Below are 23,654 nucleotides of genomic sequence, written 5' to 3'. Positions count from 1 at the left end.
GCGTGTTGTATCTGGCTTTTTTAATGCAAAAGCATGTTTGCGCTTAACAGACACTATTTTGCACAGTAAAACCCTCTCTGAGATGTTGTGTCTTTAAAATTAAGGCAGAGGCAGTTTGCACTAAGTGTAAATAGCAACCAAAAGCATCTTATTCTTACAAAAATTAACCATGGGTTTACTACAGTAACCATAGTTTCACAATGGTATTTTGTAGTAAAATCACAGTAACCACAAAATTAAAACATGGTAACTATATTAACACTATAATACTGTAGTAACACCATGGTTAATTGCATTAAAACTATGGCTTCTGTCAGAAAACATGGTTACTACAAGATTACTCTAGTAAAATGTCTACGGTTACGCATGTAACCTCGGTTCCCTGAGATATAGGAACAAAACATAGCGTCAAATGCTATGGGGAATTCCTTCTCTGACGACCTAGTTGAAGCCCGTGTACAATAACCCCAATCCTGTGATTGGCAATGGTGTTTGAGCCCCACCCCTTTAGGCACGCATTTGGCCTATATAAGCGGGTGTGAAATCATAATTTCTTCAGAATGTTCCACAAGCGCATCGCTCGTACCTCGAAACTCTGAAGTAGTAGTGCGGCCAGCTTATGCAATGTCTCGTTCCCTTCATCTCAGGGAACCGAGGTTACATGTGTAACCAGAGACGTTCCCTTTCTATTACGGGTTCACTCGACATTGTGTCAAATGCTATGGGGAACAGAGTCCCATCACGCCACACTACATAACGTCATATGCCCAGAGGGACCTACCCCTTGAAAAATAATATGTATAGGAAGTCACAGGCCTACAGGATGGTGACTTATTAAAGACATGCCTTCAAGTATATAGATTAATGAATAAACCCACATGATGAAAACCAGACGATAAGTTAATCTCAGCCTGGGAATCTATATGAACCATATAAATACACACAGTATAAACTTAACCCCTTCACAACCAGAGGTTGGGAAAGAAGGTTTTATTTCTTATTGGAAGTGCTTGTGACTTCTGTGGGGTGGGGTGGGGTGGGGTGGGGGCAAAACCACACAAACATGTTTTGTGAGACCAACCTCCTGTAAAACATGTCCTGCATGGACACACTATCTGTTCATGCCCATGAAGAGGCCATACCTCTAGTTGAATGCACTTTCACACCAGTAGGGCATCTCACGCCCTGTGATTCATAAGCAAGGGTGATCGCATCAACGATCCAGTGAGGAGCCTTTGCTTGGGGACGGACATACCTTTTGTGTGTCCTCCCTAACAAACAAAGAGCTGATCCGACAGCCTAAACTGGGAGGTGCGCTCCACATATGTGTGTAATGCCTGCCCAGGGCATAACAAATGCATCAACTGCTCCTTATCCAAATTAAACAGTGGGGGAAAGAAGGCTTGCAGGTGGACCACATGAGCACTGAAGGGGTGGATAGAACCTTAGGCACATAGCCTTTTCTGTGCTTGATGGTGGTTTTTGAAAGACCTGGCCCGAATTCTAGACATGAGCTGTCTACTGACAGTGTCTGCATATCACCCACCCGTTCAACTGAGGCCAGAGCCAACAGGAGTATGGTCTTTAGAGAAAGCACACACAACTCAACAGATTCCAATGATTCAAACGGGGGGCTTGTGAGTGCATTCAGCATCAGGTTTAAATCCCAAATTGGGACTGGAGCAGGGCGAGGGGGGTTTAAGTGCCTCGCTTCCCTAAGGAATTTTTTGACTAGATCATGTCTGCCTATAGAAGAGCCAGCCTCTGGGGCGTGATATGCCAAAATAGACCTTAAGCATTGACAGGGTAAGACCTGCGTCCAGCCACTCTTGAAGGAATGTAAGGATCTCAGCTATGGAGCAATTCAATGGGTACTTGCCACGTGAATAGCACCAATTTGCAAATATATGCCATTTCAGTGCATAGAGGCATCTCATGTGTGCTCTAGCCTGTAAGATGGTGTTCATTAACGACTGAGCCAGTTCTGGCACGTTCGATGCACTCTGTTCAGGGGCCACATGTGCAGGTTCCACAACTCTGGCTGGGGATGCCAGATCGTGCCCTGTGCTTGAGAGAGGAGGGCCCTTCTCAGTGGTATTTCCCATGTAGGGCCATCCAGTATCTCCATCATCTCTGGAAACCAGAACTGACTGGGCCATTTTGGCACAACCAACAGAACTGTTTCCTTGTCCTCTCTGACTTTGCAGATGACAGAAAGGAGGCGGCATACTGGGGGAAATGCGTAGTTGCATTTCGCAGGCCATCTGTGGGCCATGGCATCCACCCCCTGCAGGGCTTGGGACAAGGAGTACCAGAGGGGACAATGGCCATTCTCTGTGGAGGCGAATAGGTAGACTTCCACTTTGCCAAATACTTCCCAAATCCTCAGGACAATCTGAGGATGAAGTCTCCATTCCCCCGGCATCGCTCCCTGGCATGACAGCAGATCCGCTTCGCAGTTTAGGTGGCCCGGGACACGTCGTACACAGGGAAAGGAGATGGTGCCTGCTCATCATTGGCAGCTATTGAGTTCCACCCTGGTGATTTATGTATGCCACTACTATCATATTGTCAGAACAAATCAGAATGTGGTGATTCACTATGTCAGAATGAAATTTATAATTATATTTATTTATCACACATTATACATTTGCACATATACAATGAAATTCTTTTTTTTCCACATATCCCAGCTAAGCTGGGGTCAGAGTGCAGGGCCATACCTCATATCCCAGCTAAGCTGGGGTCAGAGTGCAGGGCCATACCTGTTGATATCATGATATCTCCCCTGGAACAGATTGGGTCAAGGGCCTTGCTCAAGGGCCCAACAGTGGCATCTCAGCAGTGCTGGGGCTTGAACCCCCGACCTTCTGATCAGTAACCCAGAGCCTTAACCACTGAGCCACCACTGCCCCCGCTGATCCACCACTGCCACTTCATTGAATGAAGTATTCAAGGCTAGGAAGGCTGATGTGCCACGCCCACTTCGCACCTGTCCAGGTGCCAAAAGCCAGGTGTCCATCATACAACACGCCACAGCCTGTTTTGGACGCATCCGTGGTCACCCCCTTTCACCTGAAAACCTGACCCAGCATAACACCCTGCTGGTAAAAGGCTGGAGCTGTCCATGTTGCTTGAGCAGCCAGACAGCAGCGAGTTACACCAATGCCAGGCATGCTGTGGTACATGATGCTTGATCCAGCACTGGAGAGGCCTCATGTGTAAAAGACCTAAAGACATGATGGTGGATGCTGCCGCCATAAAACCCAGACAGCATAAAACTAAGACAGACACTGAAGAATGATCTGAACGCACTCACTCGTGAGGTGCACACGCATGCTCTCAGAGTCAAGTTGGACCCCCAAATAGGAGATCTGTTGGCTGGGAGAAAGTTTGCTTTTTGCCCAATTGACATTGAGACCTAGGGTGTTCAAATGGCAAAGTAGTAAGTCTATGTGCTCACACAGCAGAGCCTCTGATCGGGCTAGTAATAGGCAATCAGCGAGGTAATTTTAAATGTGCACGCCATTCAGTTTCAATGTGATAAGGCCGTGCACTCCAACATAAGGCCAGAGCTCATCACATGCATACTGCACTGGCAAGGACACTGCATTGGAAGATTGGGGGATCTGCAGGGCTTGAGCCAGTGTTAGATCCTCCTCGAATTCATCCATCTGAACCTCGTGGCCCCACCGTGCCTCCTCATGTGGTCCCTCAGGATTTATCACAGAGGAGTCGGGGTGAGAGGAGGCAGGAGCCAGAATCAGAACGAGGGCGATCCTTGAGTGGAGCGCCGGAGACTCATGCCCTCACAGTGAAGGCAGTCTGTCTCCATGAGAGCCGCTTCGACGTGGGCGTGAACGCAGCTCCCATGTTCATCTGATGGCGGGATGTGCCGCTCACAAATGTAACACTTGCAGAACGACATCTTTAAAAAGACGCATTACAAGCAAGCGGCTCATTTAATATAATATTGTATATGGAAAGGATACAATAGCTCCTGCTGGAATGCTGCAGGAAGTGAGTCAGTGTCTCGCTGATGTGCTGCATTGTCAATGGCGATGAGCATCTGAAATGAAGAACCTGTTCACCAGTGAAGCGTCTTCAACGGCGAGGCGGAGAGAATCTTTGCCGGAACACTGCAGGGTAGTGGGTGAGTCTTCTCGCTGCAGGCGCTGAGTAGTCCAGGCGATAAGTCATCCTGTCCTTGTCTGCAGAGAAGATCCCATCCGCTGAAGAAGTTTATCTCAACGGTGAAGCAGAGAGGGCTGTCAAGATGAGAGATAATGTCACTATCTTGAAGGAAGACAATTCTGAAGAAATGGTGATTTCAAACCCGTTGTATAGGCCAACTGCGCGCCTAAAGGGCTCAGACACCACTGCCAATCACAGGATTGGCGTTATTGTACAAGGGCTTCAACTAGGTTGTCAGAGAAGGAATTCCCCATAGTGTTTGATGCAATGTCGAATTAACCATAATCAAAAGGGAACCATGGTTAATTTTACCCAGATCAAACATTTCTCTAAACTCCCTGACATTCACAGTGACCAAATCACTGTGAGAAAATCAACCTTAATATTAATTTTTAATTATTATTATAGGTAGTATTAAAGGAAAAATAAAGAGTGGAGACAAGAAAACATGACTGGGAAAAGTGGGGCAAAAGGGTGAATCGAACCCGGGACATCCAAACACACTATGCCATTGAAGCAACACTTGGGGCACTGTTTGTTTTTAATTTCCATTAAGTTTTTAATTAATTTAGTTTCCACCAGACTATTTGAGTGCAAATAGCCACACTGTGTGGCAGGTGCAATTTGCACCAGGTGCAAGTAGTCACCCTGTAATATTAATCTCCTTTAAAGCATCATGTTCTGTGCTATTTTTTGAGCATTTTACCACCAAATGTTGCATTTTTAGGAAGGCATGTTTGTGGCCATTCACTATGATGCCTCGATCCTGGCACAGAATAAAACAATACAAATGGTAATTCAGACTTTTTTTTTTTTCACAATTGCAAGATATAAAGTCGAAATTGCAAGAAAAAAGTTGCAATTGTGATATATAAAGTCAGAATTATCTCTTTTTTTCCATGGCAGGATCCCGCTTCCACACTGAACAACCCCTTAAAATTGTATCACTTTTAAAAAATAGGTCTCGATACCCTGTGCATTCTGTTCTGATTGGGGTCAGGTAAACCCAAAACCAGCCTAACAGGTCTTTCTTAAGACTCATTAGTTGACTGGTCATTCAGGCAACCCACTAACTAGTCTATGAAAATTAGTAGTTTTGGACATACCTAATCTGAAGAGCAAATGAGAAATCATCTGCAATGATGTCTATATACAGGTAAAGGCTTAATAATTCGATTAAACTTGTTAGTCTGAAGCACAAGAGGGAGAGCGATAATTCAAACTCAAACATAAGCACTAAATAGCACAGAACGGTAAAGTTGCATCTCTCGCGAGTTGCGACTTATTTTGTAAAGTATTTTGTTTTCATTATTGAATCATATTTGGGTTGTTTGTGTTGTGTGCCATTTACATAGTTTTCTAACTTGCATGGCTAAATGTGATGCCTTTTTATGTTTCATCTCTTTTCAAAAGGCACTTAAAATATAAAAGCAGTATAAAATATGCATGATCTTATGCAGTGGAGGATGTATAGCAAATCAGTCACTGGTTTCTCTCTATCACGCGCTTTCTCCTTCTGTGGCTGTCATAGCAACATCCACACATGTGCCTTTTGGCAGCAAATGTAATGAGGTGAGCACACAGAGTGTGTATGGGGTGTGCTTTGGCAGACTCACTCAGAAATAGTGGCCCTCACGCAAATAAATATCAGTGAGGTGGATCTAAGGCAAACTGTCTTGCACACACCTCTTAATTTTAGTGTCAGACAATCTAGAGGACCAACATTACCTTAAGTTACAAGCTTTGAAACCACAATAGTAGGCTACACATCATTTACTGTATTTGTCCCTTAGAAGATGCTTAAGCTGGAGCTTCAAAGCAGTAAGTAGCCTAGTGTTAAGCACTATGCTTAAAGGAAAGGGTTCATAGCATTCTATCAGTAGCACTATGAATCATAGGCAGTTTTGCAAAGCTAGACTTTTGGCTATGGCATAAAGTCTGATTCTCTTTGCAACTTACTTTGGCCATGAGAGGACCATGCCCATGTAGAATAAACTAGATTTGATTAGGTTACTGCTATGACTGGGGACTTCATCTCATTTGAGTGCTCATGATTTTATAAATATGTATTACAATTTATGTCTTTAGAAGTAAAACTTTCCATTTCCAACTTTCTCATTAAAGTAAAACTTTAATTAGGAAGAAATTACTGAGTGCACCTTTAAGATAGCCTGTCTATTGGGATTTCCGTAGTGGCCGCAATGAATAAATGTAATTCTGCAATTTGTCTGAAGTGCTCTGTAGGAGGGCAAGAAGTCCATTTGAATTAGACTTTACACTAAAAACACAATGATCTTTAGGACCGTGAGGTGTCACATCGGTCTATCTCTGCTCGCTGCTCGCTGCTCTCAGTCTGTGTGAATTCCACGATAAGAATGGGTTCAGTCCGCGCGCACACACTGTAATCTCACCCTGCGCGAGCGGAGCCGGCAATTGAATGACGGCATAATCTGATGAAGTAGCAACAATCAGGGGAAAAAACTGGATCTTCATGCGCACATTCGCGGGAATATTCCAGCTGGCTTCAGGATGAAGACACCGATGGTAATTGTTGTAAAAACAGTTTTTAATGGATTTCTTCTCCTGTTTAGCATTGTTCCTGAAGTACTGCGGCTCTCTGTTGCTTTCCACTGCACATGCTGAATTAAAGATTAAAGAACAAAACAACTCAAAAACCTTAATCTCCATTTCCTGAAAGAGAAGTACTTTGTCGGAAATTACATTTTGGGGACAGAAGGCTTTGCCTTATGGAAAGAGCCTGGTTTTTTTTTATTGTTATTTTATATGCATTCTAAAACAATACATGCATTAATTTATTTGAGTATGGCACTGTTCAATAAATAATATTCTTTCAAATAAAAGAGATTATAATAACGGTGCAGTTTATATGATGCTTCTAACAAAGAAGCGGTTATTTTGTAGTAAGATTGTATTTAGTTTATTGTGGTTGCAAAATCATTAATGCATGATCTGACGCGTTAGTTTTTAGGCATCATCATCATTTAGCAAGAACATGCTCATAATTTCAGTTCTTATAATCTCTATAGTCTAAGAATAGGTTTATTATTTCAGCATGGCAATGCGATTTAAAAACCAATGTGTGATTGCACTGAGGACATTAGTTGGTTATGATTTACGACCTTGCGCTCTGATCAGTCTGTGATATAAAGTGGTGGATGTGAACTTTTGCCCTCGTGTTTTCCAGCGTCATGGAGTAGCCGTGTTTCTCGCGATCACCATGTGCACCAGTCTGTTCTTCGTGTACAGCGTCAGCTATAATAATAGTACAACATCCAGCGCGTCCAAAGGTGCGTCGGGTGACAAAGTGGAGCCCACCGATGCGCCAGTCAAGACGCACCGAGCGCCGCCACCACTGCAGGGATACAGCAGCATCATTGACCACAAGGTAAATCCAGGCTGTTGTGTATTGTAAAGAAAGCTATTCAAGTGAAGTTTGCTGTCTGTAACCATATGGCAAGCCGATTTAGCTTTTAAAGCTCCCAGCATCACTTGTTGTAATTGCATTTTTACTAGGAATATTTTATTTAGAGAGCTATACAATATATTTTCTACTAGTAAGAATTCAAATTACAGAGCTCTGTATTTGCATTTTTACTAGCAAGAATGCAACTGCAGAGCTCTACAATCGAAATACAGAGCTCTATCATTTGTTTATACAAGTAATAATTCCAGTTAGAGAGCTTTACAGTAAAATTTTAGATACACATCATGCATGTGCGATGAGGGCATCAGAGAACCACGTATCTCCCTGGGGTTCATGTCTATCACCGTACACCAGGGCTAGTCAACTGGCGGCCCGCGGGCCAAATCCGGCCCGCCAATCATCTTTGTCTGACCCTCCGAGTGATTTTTGATGAAATTGTCTCGCCATCTGAAATACCAGAGCACACTCTGTGCAAAACTCAACGTTCATAGACGCGAGCCTCAGAAATAAGTGGTGAGTTTAACAACGCTCACTGGCACTTGCAACAGCATTCAGCCGTCATCAGTCGTGCGGACCGGAGCGCACGTTTAAGCTTTTCTAGCGATAGTTTAGTTACACTGCTTTGCTAAATATGGATCACACCGTTTAGGTGAGCATTGATAGCTTCTTTTTCAATCAAATGTATTTATATAAAATTGCTTAGTTGTGTGGAGTGCAGACAAATCTACAGATGTAAAAAATGATCACCGCAGTTGTGACAGAAATGTTGTCAGCACATATGCACATTAGGCAACAAAAGCAATCAATTATGAAAACTGAACGTTCAAAGAAAATTAGCTGAAAAGTTTGCTTTTATTCACTATTCCTGAAGTGTCAAACAATCGTGTCTCATCTGTTCAGGGTCTGTATTGCTTGGGAAAAGATGATAACGTGAAACTGAATCTGCAAATATCCTGATTATATTTGGTGCTATACAGCTGTGAGTCAGCCCTCTCAATCACAAACAGCATCAACTCAGTTTGTTCTTCTATTGCCAATGATTACCTACACAAAAATCTGGCTCCTGCACTGACTATCGTGTGCAAATTCACAATATATTCCTCACTGAAAAGGATGATACTTTATAGAGAAAATGGAAGAATAGACATTTTATTTATTTTTTCCCCAAAAAGAAAATTAAATTTAAATGCATTCTTAAGTAAACATGACATTTTTATATGACCATTGTTTTCATATGTGGGTTGATATTGTGAGAGGGTTTAAGCAGGTCTAAATGTTTCTCCTCAGTTTCAATAATTTGTAAACAATAAAAAATAAAAAAAATATATATATATATATATATATATATATATATATATATATATATATATATATGTGTGTGTGTGTGTGTGTGTGTGTGTGTGTGTGTGTGTATATGTTTTTTTTTTTTTTATAGTAAAGTTTATTAAAAATTATTTGTTAGTTAAGAGTAAAAGTCATGTTTGTTCTTCAGACAGATCTTATGAAGGAATTTATGGCCAGACCTTAAAAAATTATAATTCAATATACAGTATACCCTGTGACTATTTTAATATATATAAATGCGCTGTATTAAGGGTGTTTTTTAAGTAACATGTTTTCATCTGGAAAATCTGGCCCCCGCAAGAAAGTAGTTCAAGAGCCCTGCCGTACACACACACAAAAAATGCAATGGAACGTTTTCACCAGCAATTAAGTCATTCAATTAGCCAGCCAATGCATTAGTTGCATTGTGCCACGTTCAAAACTGTTGTCACGTCAGTGTGAATGAGAAAAAAACATAAAATACAACATAGATTTTCAGACAAAAAAGCTATTAAAATGAACCCATGTGCTAAGATATTATGCTATTAATAAATGCCCTAGTTGATGACCTTCAGGTTGTGAAGTATGTGAGTAATTGATTGTATATAATATATGTATATTGATATATCCCTATACACTGGCGGCCAAGAGTTTGGAATAATGTACAGATTTTGCTGTTTCGGAATGAAATTGGTATTTTAATTCACCAAAGTGACATTCAACTGATCACAAAATATAGTCAGGACATTACTGATGTAAAAAACAGCACCATCACTATTTGAAAAAAGTCATTTTTTTATCAAATCTAGACAGGCCACATTTCCAGCAGCCATCACTCCAACACCTTATCCTTGAGTAATCTTGTTAAATTGCTAATTTGGTACTAGAAAATCACTTGCCATTATATTAAACACAGTTGAAAGCTATTTGGTTCGTTAAATGAAGCTTAACATTGTCTTTGTGTTTGTTTTTGAATTGCCACAGTATGCAATAGACTGGCATGTCTTAAGGTCAATATTAGTTAAAAAATGGAAAAAAAGAAACAGTTTTCTCTAGAAACTTGTCAGTCAATCATTGTTTTGAGGAATGAAGGCTATACAATGCTTGAAATTGCCAAAAAAACTGAAGATTTCATACAAAGGTGTACACTACAGTCTTCAAAGACAAAGGACAACTGGCTCTAACACAACCACTGGAGTGGTAGTGACATAGTGGGCTAAAGTACATAACTGGTAATCAGGTTGCTTGTTCGATCCCCACAGCCACCACCAGCAAGGCACTTAACTCTAGGTTGCTCCAGGGGAATTGTCCCTGTAATAAGTGCACTGTAAGTCGCTTTGGATTAAAGCGTCTGCCAAATGCATAAATGTAAATGTAAATGTAACAAGGACAGAAAGAGATGTGGAAGGCCAGATGTACAACTAAACAAGAGGATAAGTACATCAGAGTCTCTAGTTTGAGAAATAGACGCCTCACATGTCCTCAGCTGACAGCTTCATTGAATTCTACCCGCTCAACACCAGTTTCATGTACAACAGTAAAGAGAAGACTCAGGGGTGCAGGCCTTATGGGAAGAATTGCAAAGAAAAAGACAATTTTGAAACAGAAAAACAAAAAGAAAAGGTTAGAGTGGGCAAAGAAACAGACATTGGACAACAGATAATTGGAGAAAAGTGTTATGAATCTTAACCCCATTGAGCTTTTGTGGGATCAGCTAGACCGTGCGTGAGTAGTGCCCGACAAGACAGCCACATCTATGGCAAGTGCTACAGGAAGCGTGGGGTGAAATGTCACCTGAGTATCTGGACAAACTGACAGCTAGAATGCCAAGGATCTGCAAAGCCTGTCATTGCTGCATGTGGAGGATTTTTTGATGAGAAATCTTTGAAGTAGTTTAAGAAGTTCTGAACATTTTTTTCAAATTGTAATAGTAATTTTTCACGTTATTAATGTCCTGACTATACATTGTGATCAGTTGAATGCCGTGAATAAAAGTACCAATTTCTTTCCATAAGAGCAAAATCTGTACATTATTCCAAACTTTTGACCACCAGTGAATGACAGATATACTGAAAGTGAAAATTGTATTATACTGTATATACTGCATAAATACAATGAAATATAGGAAATCTCATTGATACTGTTTTCTAGTCTTACTCATTAGGTGGTGCTCTATAATATATTTTCTTCTACTAAGAATTCAAAATACAAAACTCTATAATAGATTTTTTACTAGTAAGAATTTCATTAAAGGGATCGTTCACCCAAAATGCATGATATCCCAGGTGTGTATGACGTTCTCTCTTCACCAGAACACATTTGAATAAAAACAGAAAAATGTCTTAGCTCAGGCAATTTCTCTTTTGAAGGTCCAAAAATCACAGACAGTCAGCATAAACATCATCCATACGACACCAGCTGTTAAATTAATGTCTTATAAAGCGATACGATCACTTTTGGTGTGAAAAAAGATCAATACTTAAGTACTTTTTAACTATAATCCAATGCTGAGGGGGAGTCCAAGCGGTCTCTTATGTGACATATTCTCATTGCCATGATACCGACGTAATCTAACGTTCTCAACTTGGTTGTGACATCCAGGATAAGCACACAAACGCACCATTTTGAGTAAAGAAACAGATAAATACAGATCTAAACCAAAACTAACCAAGCTACTGTACAGCGTTCCTCCATCACACTTGTAAACAGCGCTGCTCTTCCGGCTGTGACTCGTGTGTCAGTTCATGCGTGTTTCAAATGCCAATGCGATTATGTCACATGTGTGTACTGCTGCCGACAGGAAGCATGATTTAGAGTTAAAAAAGTACTTAAATATTTATCTTTTTCACACCAAAAGTGATTGTGTCACTTTAGAAAACATTCATTTAATAGCTGGTGTCGTATGGATGACGTTTATGCTGACTGTCTGTGATTTTTGGACCTTTAAAGAGAAGTTGCCTGAGCTAAGACATTTTTCTATATTTCTTCAAATGTGTTCTGGTGAAGAGAGAAAGTCATACACACACCTGGGAGATCATGAGTGTGAGTAAATAATGAGAGAATTTTCATTTTTGGGTGAACTATCCCTTTAACAGAGCTCTCTATTTGCATTTTCTCTAGTAATATTGCAATTGCAGAGCTCTACAATTGAAATACAGAGCTCTACAATTGATTTTTTTTTTTTTTTACAAGAATTCTAATCAGAGAGCTCTACAATTGCATTTTTATTAGTAATATTTCAATTAGAGAGCTCCATGATAGATTTTTAACTAGTTCGAATTTCAATAACAGAGCTCTCTATTTGCATATAAGGTTTTGAGTCAAAAGTCCAATTACACAAATGCCTGTTTTACTTTTTTTAGCAGAGGTTCTGTATGTTTGTTTCAAAGACCTTGTTCAAAACTGTCATTAATTAGGACATTTTTGGGTAAAATATCCAAACAAGCATTCCAATAGCATCAAATGTAGCAAAGACTTTTGAGTAAACAAGACAATAAAACTGCACTAGCATACATTTAAGCAAGGGTCAACTATATAATGACGTTAGAATATAACCAAATGTTTCAACTGTATTCTTAGGACAAGGGTTTTCCCATACTGTAAATGTCAGGTTGGGTTTTAAATGTTTTGGCCAAAACAGTAGTTTGATATTTTTGTACCTTGTATACATTTGCTGTTTCATCAATCGTTTTGCACTTCATAATTGTTTTACTGTTTAAATTTAGCTGTTAAAAATAGTCATTAATTAAATAGCCCATATTAGGCTATGTAACAGGTTAAACTGTGACAACTTACCCCATGTAGTGTGACGACATCAACAATAACAATACGAACTGTGTCTTTTCTGCTTGCCATGACACTAAAAACTGTCAATAGCTTTTTGTAGCCAAGATTTTAAGGTTTACAATATGTCTGTATATAAAGTGACTTTCAAAAATAAACCAACACAAGAAAAAATAGTACTGTTTAATGTACAACGACCACAAGGTTATCACTGAGGTCGTACCCTTGTTTTGGGTACATATTTGTAACCTTAAAAAAGGTACAGCTTTTTTTTTAGTTCCCAGAGGAACAAAACATATAAATGCACCATTAAAGGTACAGAAAAGGTCCTTACAACTTTGTACCCAAAATATGTTTTAACTAGAGGTACAAAAAGGGTTCCCTTGAGGGTACCACTCCCAGTTCCTGAAAGGAATATTCTGGGTTCAATCAGGGGCGGACTGGCCATAGGGAGAACCGGACCCCCCCCCCCCACAGAAGATTTAATGTTAGTGCTTTTATAAAATGATTAGCTTCACATTTCTGCCTTTAAACTGTCTAAAAAATGTTCCCCATTCTCTGGATTGTAAGTGCCTCACTGTAAAGCAGATATTTGCTTTTTATTAAGAATAATTTTTCTTTATTTCTGTTGTTTAAGAAAAGTAGGGATGAGTTGAAATTATTTGAAAAATAAAGAGTGTGATAATCTTGGAAGACAATGTGGTTAAAAATGAAGCTGTGACATTTAAAATGGATAAACAACCACAGTAGAGGTCTGCAACCCGACCCGGGTTCGGGTCAGTTTTTCAAGTAGGACTTCGGGTTCGGGTCGGGCTCGGGTTCGGGTTTGTAATTAATGAAAAAATAAACAGGCTTACTGTAATTGTTTCGCGGACACACTCTCACTCATAGACACATGCGAACGGACGTGTTAGGGGCCATTCACAGTGAACGTGTTTTTGCGTGCGTCTTTTCTGTTTTCCCCTTATTTTCCTATGTAAACACATGCTGGACGAATGTCTTTGAAATTTGCACCGCATCTCGTACAGGACCGGCACATTTTAAACACCATTTCAATTTAAAAAGAACTTCAAATTTTCAAATACGCATGTTGAGACACCTGCGTTCTGTTTCATTATTTGTGCTGCGTCTAGATTGTTTTTATCGCAGTTGTCACAAAGATTCATTGTTTTGAACAAGTTCAGGCTGCATGGAGGGGACTGTTGCATTGTTTCATTTTATTCCAGATTCTGCACCAAGTGAAGTTTCATTAAATAAATGGTAAGTCAATGCTTTTTCCCCCCTTCTGCTCTAGTGTACTAAGGGGCTGCTGTGCCTTGTTAAAACTGTGTATGTTTACTGTTTCAGTACTGTTTTACGAATGTTGCCTATATGCTTACATAAAATACAGCCTATTGCAACAGTACCTGCTAGGAGAAGAAATTAGATAGTAAGTGATTTCGGGTTCGGGTCGGGTTCTTGTTTAAAATCTGACAGTATCGTTCGGGCCGGGTTGAGTCGTTTCATTTTAAGGCCCGTGCAGACCTCTAAACCACAGTCTACACAGACAGACATATATCCTAGCTTATTTTCCAGGCTTTTGAAGCTAAATTCAGCAAAAACTGCCTAAGCCATTCTGTCAGATTTAAAGCTTATTCATTTGCTGACACTGCTAATCAATAAATAAGATTAGTATAGAAAATAATAAATTTTTTCTAATCTCATCATTGATTAACACAAACATTTAGCAGTTTGGGTGCAAAAAGAAGGTGCACTTACATTAGTAAATTAATTTCTCCTATTCTCATTGATTCACTTGCATGAGGCTGAACAGAGTAAAGAGTTTAGCTTAGCGGAAGAGTCAGATTGCAGGCACTCGCACACAGTTCTTTGAAAAACCTTCCTGCATCTCCCATTAATCACTGTTTACCTCTGGCTCAGGCAGACGGACCGTTCAATACTCACCTGCCGTTAGCAATATCAGCTTCAGCTCAAGCGAAATCCCTCACTGCCCTCTTCTATCTGTTATTGATAAACCCAAAGCAATTTTTCTGCAGTGAGATCTGACACCACTTGTCTCATGCCGCCACCAATGACTGACATTGCTGTTCACATGAGGGCTGATAGAAAATGCACTGTTATGGTAGTTGCGGAGCGCTTTAAGTCACAGAAGAGCTGTTGACAAAGCTAAATGACTCTGGGATCGATCACTGAGCTACCTGTACTTTGATGGTTCTCAGTGGGTTGATTATTAGGCACCCAGGTTTACTGGGGAGGTCCCTAATGGTTGGGGATGGCATTGTTAGATGCTTTAATTTAATTGTGACATTAGTTTTAATTCATGACTTCACCATATTGCAAAAACAGCATTGTAAAAACAATCACTGTTTTCAATCAATTTTCCTGAACACTTCCATCGGTCAGAAAAACAGATAGTACCGCACAAAACTAATACTATTGGTTAAGCCAATGTTGCTATTTCGGGCTGGTTGGAGTACTCAAACAAACAGAGCAATGTTTTGAGAGTGCCACAGAGCAACAGTGTCTACAGTTGCAAACAGCATTTGTTTTGAAATCTTTAAGTTTTTTTTTTTTAGTGTGTTAACATTTAGTGAAATATATTGTATATTATTAATTATTTGTTTGCATAATATCATTAGTAAAATATGTGCAGTGCAAGCAAATTCAGCCTATGTAAACATATTTGAAACTTCCAATAAATCTTTATTATATTAAAGGGTTAGTTCACCCGAAAATTTAAATTCTCTCATTTACTCACCCTCATGCCATCCCAGATGTGCATGACTTTCTTCTGCAGAACACAAATAAAGATTTTTAGAAGAATATCTCAGCTTTGTAGGTCGACACAATGCAAGTGAATAGTGACCAAAACTGTGAAGCTCCAAAAAGCACATATAAGCAGCATAAAAGTAATCCATTTGACTCCAGTGGTTAATTCAGTCGTCTCAAGAGCTCCAATTGGTTTTCGGTAAGAAAATATAAATCTTCTTTTTTCACTGTACATCTTGCCATTGCAGTATCTAGGCATGATTATGTTTTCAAACTCGATTACACTTCCTAGTGATGATCACTAGACGGCGCTATAGGTAGTGTAATCGAGCTTAAAATCACGATTGCCAAGGAGACTGCTGATGTCTAGGTTTACAGTATAGTGAAAAGGAGTTACATTTTGGTCCGTTCTCACCCAGAACTGATTGGATCACTTCAGAAGACATGGATTAAACCACTGGCGTCATATGGATTGCTTTTATGTGGAGCTTCAAATGGTTGATCACCATTCACATTGTATGGACCTACAGAGCTGAAATATTCTTCTAAAAGTCTTTGTTTGTGTTATGCTGAAGAAAGAAAGTCATGCATATCTGGGATGCCATGAGGGTGAGTAAATGATGTGTGAACTAGCCCTATAATATACAAATGAGTCAAAATAAATGAGGGGGTGAATATTACAGTAATTAGTATTATATGTAAGTTATTCAAGTGAGAATTATATACACTTTTCCTGCACTTTTGGCCTAGACTGTATGAATCAAGTGCAGTTGATCAGAATTCAGTGCATGTCTTTTTAAGTACTATTAAAGTGACTGAGCCTGAATAGACGTCTGGGTGGCCTGTCTCTTTCAGCATATCTGAATTTACTGAGTTTCTGCATTAGATGAGTGAATGTCAGTGCGAAAGATATTTATGATTTTAACATTTGTGCTTTGTTTGTGACAGTAAGTTCAAACGTGAGAGAAAAGACATGAAGATCAGCTTAAAAGTACTAAAGCAGTCTGGTACAGCTGATGGTGGAGTGCACTTGCATTGCTATATGCTGCTTTAAGATCTTCAAATGGGCAGCGGTTTAATCTCTAAAGTAGATGCCAAGTGCTGCTCATTGTTTTGTTTGCCATGGGATTATGTGGGTGGATTAGGAAATCCACCATTTTTGTTAGCGATCTCTAGCTAACATATAGAAAGAATGCATATTATATGCTGCTCCAAATTCAGACTTGCCAGTTCAAAGGGAGCAATCCTCCAGAGCATGTAAGAGAATGTAGAGTCTGATAATGTGGTTTGAAAATGCAGGAATAGCTCCACTTGGAAGGCACATGGACGCAAATAGAATTATGAAGTACTATTTCAACTGCTTTAAAACTTCACCACATTCTTTGAAGTGCTAAGAAGTTAGGTGTAAACAGACCATAAGATGTTCCAAAGGTGGCATTTAGCATGCTGCTGTCAATTTCCTAATGTGTTCTGGGTGGTTGCTAGAGCATTGCTAGGTAGTTTCTAGGGTGTTCTTGGTGGTTATTAGGTGGTTGCTTGCTGGTCTAAGGCAATAGAGCACACCTCCAATGATATTCTGGTATCTAGATATGACTAATTTTTCAGCAGTACCTTAAGGAGCTTTTTTTTTTTTTTACATGAATAAAACCAGTGAATTTAGATTTACCACATTAAGCATATTTTTTAAGTTACCTGACAGTTTTTACAGTGTAGGGTTAGAGGTTTGATAAAGTCCTTAAAGGGAGAGTTCACCCAAAAATGAAAATTCTTTGATTATCTGAAGCGATATGATAGGTGTGGGTGAGAAACAGATCCATATTTAAGTTATTTTTTTACCATAAATGTCCACTTTAACTTCCACATTCTTCTTCTTTTGTTTGCGATGCAAAGAACCCACAATACGAGAGCAAGAAGTGTCAAAGAAACACTATAAAATGATGTGGTTACTTCAGCAATTGTGTTTATTTCACTCATATTTGCTTTTTATGACACAGTCTGTTAGGTTTAGGTTTAAGTTTTAGGCAAGGGATGGTTGTTTTGTTGATTTAAAACTTGATAAAGCATTAACCTTAACCTCATCTGTTCTGGAGAACATTTAACTTGCTTTTATCGCAACTCATTCACCTCGAAACTGCGGCTATACATGTAATGATCCACATAATGTCATTTTGCAAAAATGTTGCCACCTTTAATTTCCATGAGATCAGGCTGCTTTTCAAATATGTTTTCCAATACTTGAAAGCACCACAGAACCACACTGTTTATGCTTTTCCTGGAGATAAACCTATGATTGGCTCGACACTGCACATTAAACAGGGATAGGAGAAATAATTTACCATCGAAAAATGATACACATCACCTTTAAGTATCAACTCAAAAAACCTGAAAACTCATCTCTTATAGTCCCACATTATATAGCACATTTCTTAGTAATGTGTGAAGGTTTGCCCCTGTATGCCCTTTGCGTGTCCAGTAATTGAGAGGACTTAAATAGATCTAATGATAAGAGACAAGCTAGAGATAGATTCATGTGGACATCAAAGGATCTTTAGAGCGCGCTATTAGCATTTCCCGCTCATTAACCTCAGGCTGTGATTTTGGATGATTATACAAGCAAGCCATTGACATCACACATAAGATGGAAACTATGTTTGTTTAATATTTTGTCAAGCTATGGTAATGTTGAAACTGTGCAGTCAAATATTTGATTTGATTTTTGCAAGTGTCATTTAATTCTGTTGATCACATAGCAATTCGGAAAGGGGTTTTTTCCCCCCAGCCTGTTCAATTAACGTCTTCCTAAAGGTGTATGGTGATAGGACTGGTCCCCTCTCTCATCAGCTCTCTGCATTTCATTTGCTGGATGACTGCTCCTTTGAATCCACTTAGTGTGGGGCGAGATGAGTGTCAGTTCTTCTGTCGGCTGTGGAGAGGAAGAGAGGATGAGATAGAGACAGCCGAGAGAGAGAGAGATCCCAGTGGTCTTCGCTCTGCTCACCAACCCAGGCTGATGTGTCCATTGAGGGTGGATTTGCACACTCTCTGCTCTGGGCTGAAAACCTCCAATCTGTTCGCTCTGGAAGCACATAATCTGTGGACCTAACCAGTAGGGGAGCTTTGAAGATGCACTGATACATTGCTTCAATCTCAGGTATTCAGTTTACAGCAGTGGTTTCTTAACTGGTTGCGCTTCAGGAACCAGATTTTACATTGGACATCAAGTGGCGACCCAACACAGTACCAAAACAGTTTATCGTACAAAAGTAAACAAAAATGGCTTTAAAATCAAACACTGATTTTTATTATTATTATTTATTATATTTATTAAGACAATAATTAGCCACACAAAAAACATTGTGGTCAACAGAAACCCTTAACCCAGCCTATTTATTTTTCTATCCTAATTCTGCACAGTTATTTAGATTTGTATTATTTGCATTTCACTTTGTTTTCCGTGCTGTCCGCAACCTTATCAGAACAGACCTGTGACCCAATATTGGGTCCCACCAGTGGAGAGGGATATGAGAGTCAATCCACATCTTCCCTTCTATTTCTTTTTTTGCCAATATGATTTTTCTGTGCTGCATCATGCCAGAAATGAGCTTCTCAAGTACACTGAGAATCTGCCAATGCAGTCGTTACAGCTAATACATACCTGAAACTTAATTTCCATTTGGTGCTAAAAGCATCTCGAGAGCTAGTGATTTCAGATTTAACTTTTAGAAGAGACTATTGCCATTATTATTGCTTAGACTTTGGGTTAGGGATTTGAATAAACCCTTTACCTTAAGCATTAAACTTCGGCATCGGTTGTGCTATGGACATGAATGACACCTCAAATTGTGCACCTTATTGAAGAAAGGCGTGCTATTACTTTCTATGTGGTCAGAAAAAAATAAATGAGCAAAAAATGACTTCTTGATGGCTAATGAAGTATTTATCAGTAATTTGCAGTTATGGGAGGGAATTTAATTACCATCTAAGCTCAAGAATGTCATATTACGTACAAGCGAAAGGTATCAGGAAATACGGCATTACATACAGGTATATGTAAGGTAAGAACAGCTGTTATTTAGAATAATTTCAGATTTGCATTAACTTGCTTGCATTCACTGTTTTGATACATTTGGAGAAATATCGAAACTATTTTCTGTGTGAGTGACATGAGTAAAGAGCACTCAGCTATAGTGTGAATGTAGCCATAAAGACTTCAATCTGGGCTCTTCAGACTTGGGCCAGTTAGCAACATTTTAGCAACTACCCAGAACACCCTAGCAACTACACCGCAATGACCTAGCAACCATACAGTAGCAACAGGCTAAAAACCACTCAGAACACCTTAGCAGCTGCATAGCACCACCCTGGCAACCACTTTTGCATTGTGGCAATGAGTTTTACATGGGCAAGCAATTACATTTTCTTCAGATATGTGAAAAATTCAGTATATCCCTTAAATTATTAGTCATAATGTTGCACCTGAGACCATCCTGAACAGTCCTGTGTGATTATGCTAGATTGGCCCCATAACCCCCTCTAAAACCAACAAATCAGACCAGGCTGCTAGATCGGCCAAGACCAGCAAGCCATTTTATCTGGGTTAAAATATGTATTTATTTATTTTTTACGGCAGGGCATTCCTTCATCAACACAATACTGTGTAGAGGGCCATTTGGGCATTCTAGGTCAGGAAACTGCTTCTGGGTGTTTCAGCGCAATTCAGGAAATATGGGGTTGTTGAAGGCACTTATTTGTGCAGAATGCCGATTTCATGCTTTTTATGTTTAACCTCTTGTTCTCTGTGATCCATCAGCTTGAGGGGAGGATATTTGCCAGTTGAGTCTCAAGAGGCATTTCATTTCACAAACCATAAACACTTGCACAATGATACATTCTTGCTGTGGTCTGCAGCAAGGTATACGTACATAACACATTAATTGATTTTCCTTTTGCTATTCTCCTGGTAAGAAATGTAGAGGGCAAAAAAACAGCAGATATTAATGATTTTTTTATTTATTTATTTTTTTGGCCCATACAGCTCAAGAAGCCCGAGGCATTACAGTATGCAGCTATTTAGATGTGATTGATGAGGTTGTCTTTCACCCCCAGAAAAGAGCTATCAAGCTATTATTTGTGTGTTCGATGTAATCTGGACTTGATAAGTTGGTGTGCCGATAACATTTCCCGTGAGATTTGCAACATATTGCGTTTACCACATGGAGCAATTCATTACAGCTCCACTAAATCAAATCATTGCTCTGAAGTCGCTCCAAATAATCTTTCTTACTTAAAGAATGTAAAGGTGTAATACTTTTTAAAAAATGACTCACTTGACTGGTGAAGTATGTAATTTTTTTCAATGTAAAATACTTTCTTCAATGCCAGCTTAATATGCAGAGATAGCTATTAGGAATTTGTTGCCAGATTCCCCCAAAAAAGCGTAAACACTGTTGCTCTGTGGTGCTTTCAAAACATTGCTATAACTGTTTGATTATCCCAACCTGCCTGACAAAGCAATATTGACTCAACAAATAGTGTTGGGGGTGGAGCTATCTATTTGACCAACCAATGTTATGTGGGGGGAGTGTTTGAAAATAGTGAGGTTATGCAAAAGGAAATAATCGACAAGTCGGTGGGTTGCTGTGTAGTGTGTGTGTGTGTGTTTAATTTCTAATTTAGCAAGCCCTTTCAACATATAATCATGTGCAGGATGTGAACCATTGACATCTATATTTTAATTTTACTAGTTAAAAGGCTGATTCTTGATATCAGCAATGGAATTGCTACTAGTGAAAATACTCATTCTTGATACCAATATCATCTTGCACTAATAAAACAGGTTAATTCTTGATGTAAAAAATAACATCATTACTTGCTGAAAAACCCATTCTTAATATATATATATATATATATATATATATATACAGGTGCATCTCAATAAATTAGAATGTCATGGAAAAGTTCATTTATTTCAGTAATTCAACTCAAATTGTGAAACTCGTGTATTAAATAAATTCAATGCACACAGACTGAAGTAGTTTAAGTCTTTGGTTCTTTTAATTGTGATGATTTTGGCTCACATTTAACAAAAACCCACCAATTCACTATCTCAAAAAATTAGAATATGGTGACATGCCAATCAGCTAATCAACTCAAAACACCTGCAAAGGTTTCCTGAGCCTTCAAAATGGTCTCTCAGTTTGGTTCACTAGGCTACACAATCATGGGGAAGACTGTTGATCAGACAGTTGTCCAGAAGACAATCATTGACACCCTTCACAAGGAGGGTAAGCCACAAACATTCATTGCCAAAGAAGCTGGCTGTTCACAGAGTGCTGTATCCAAGCATGTTAACAGAAAGTTGAGTGGAAGGAAAAAGTGTGGAAGAAAAAGATGCACAACCAACCAAGAGAACCGCAGCCTTATGATTGTCAAGCAAAATCGATTCAAGAATTTGGGTGAACTTCACAAGGAATGGACTGAGGCTGGGGTCAAGGCATCAAGAGCCACCACACACAGACATGTCAAGGAATTTGGCTACAGTTGTCATATTCCTCTTGTTAAGCCACTCCTGAACCACAGACAACATCAGAGGTGTCTTACCTGGGCTAAGGAGAAGAAGAACTGGACTGTTGCCCAGTGTTCCAAAGTCCTCTTTTCAGATGAGAGCAAGTTTTGTATTTCATTTGGAAACCAAGGTCCTAGAGTCTGGAGGAAGGGTGGAGAAGCTCATAGCCCAAGTTGCTTGAAGTCCAGTGTTAAGTTTCCACAGTCTGTGATGATTTGGGGTGCAATGTCATCTGCTGGTGTTGGTCCATTGTGTTCTTTGAAAACCAAAGTCACTGCACTCGTTTACCAAGAAATTTTGGAGCACTTCAGGCTTCCTTCTGCTGACCAGCTTTTTAAAGATGCTGATTTCATTTTCCAGCAGGATTTGGCACCTGCCCACACTGCCAAAAGCACCAAAAGTTGGTTAAATGACCATGGTGTTGGTGTGCTTGACTGGCCAGCAAACTCACCAGGCCTGAACCCCATAGAGAATCTATGGGGTATTGCCAAGAGGAAAATGAGAAACAAGAGACCAAAAAATGCAGATGAGCTGAAAGCCACTGTCTAAGAAACCTGGGCTTCCATACCACCTCAGCAGTGTCACAAACTGATCACCTCCGTGCCACGCCGAATTGAGGCAGTAATTAAAGCAAAAGGAGCCCCTACCAAGTACTGAGTACATATACATTAAATGAACATACTTTCCAGAAGGCCAACAATTCACTAAAAATGTTTTTTTTATTGGTCTTATGATGTATTCTAATTTTGTGAGATAGTGAATTGGTGGGTTTTTGTTAAATGTGAGCCAAAATCATCACAAATAAAAGAACCAAAGACTTAAACTACTTCAGTCTGTGTGCATTGAATTTATTTAATACACGAGTTTCATAATTTGAGTTGAATTACTGAAATAAATGAACTTTTCCACCACATTCTAATTTATTGAGATGCACCTGTATATATATATATATATATATATATATATATATATATATATATATATATATATATATATATATCTCAATGGAATTTTAACAAGCCAAAACTGCATTTTTGTAACTGTAACTAAATTTTTACTAGTAGAATTTCACAATGATCTGTCATTCACTCCTGTTCTAAATTCAATTACAGATATTTTCTTATAGACAGATATAATTCCAAATACACATATCAACTGTCTTATAAGAATGATAATTTTTAAAAATCAGAGTATTGTCATTTTCTGTAAATGTTTAATGTCTAAATATTTATAAAGTTATAAAAATAACCAAAACCACTTGAAGAATATAGACAAACTATATATTATTGTAACTGTCTATTAATTGGCAACACCATTCATCTGTCCTAATCAATCCTTTTTTTGTTCTCCATTTATTAAGAAAATATAGAAAATGAATAAATTTTTTGCAACTTCTATAGCTAAAAGTATATTAAAAACCATGAATACCTATTACTACAATAAATGTCACATTTATTTAGTGGAGTGAATTAACTCCAGATTATGTTTCTCAGATGGTCATTAAAGGGATAGTTCACCCAAAATGAAAATTCTCTCATCATTTACTCAGCCTCATGCCATCCCAGATGTGTATGA

General features: G+C 39.0%; 1 protein-coding gene across 1 annotated transcript in view; it reads left to right on the top strand.

The window, feature by feature from the left end:
- The first annotated feature begins 6,226 nt into the window (after nt 1-6,226).
- LOC127441621 (alpha-N-acetylgalactosaminide alpha-2,6-sialyltransferase 5-like) overlaps nt 6,227-23,654 on the top strand; it is a 52,173-nt gene continuing 34,745 nt past the window's right edge. The window contains exons 1-2 of the mRNA XM_051699221.1: nt 6,227-6,738; nt 7,400-7,600. Coding sequence (XP_051555181.1) covers nt 6,724-6,738; nt 7,400-7,600 — 216 coding nt within the window. The 5' untranslated portion in view covers nt 6,227-6,723. The remainder of the gene's footprint in view (nt 6,739-7,399; nt 7,601-23,654) is intronic.

Source organism: Myxocyprinus asiaticus, chromosome 5 (assembly GCF_019703515.2).
Source record: "Myxocyprinus asiaticus isolate MX2 ecotype Aquarium Trade chromosome 5, UBuf_Myxa_2, whole genome shotgun sequence".
Lineage (NCBI taxonomy): Eukaryota > Metazoa > Chordata > Actinopteri > Cypriniformes > Catostomidae > Myxocyprinus > Myxocyprinus asiaticus.
The sequence above is the reverse complement of the archived record's forward strand: the minus strand, read 5'-3'. Positions and strand labels throughout refer to the sequence as shown.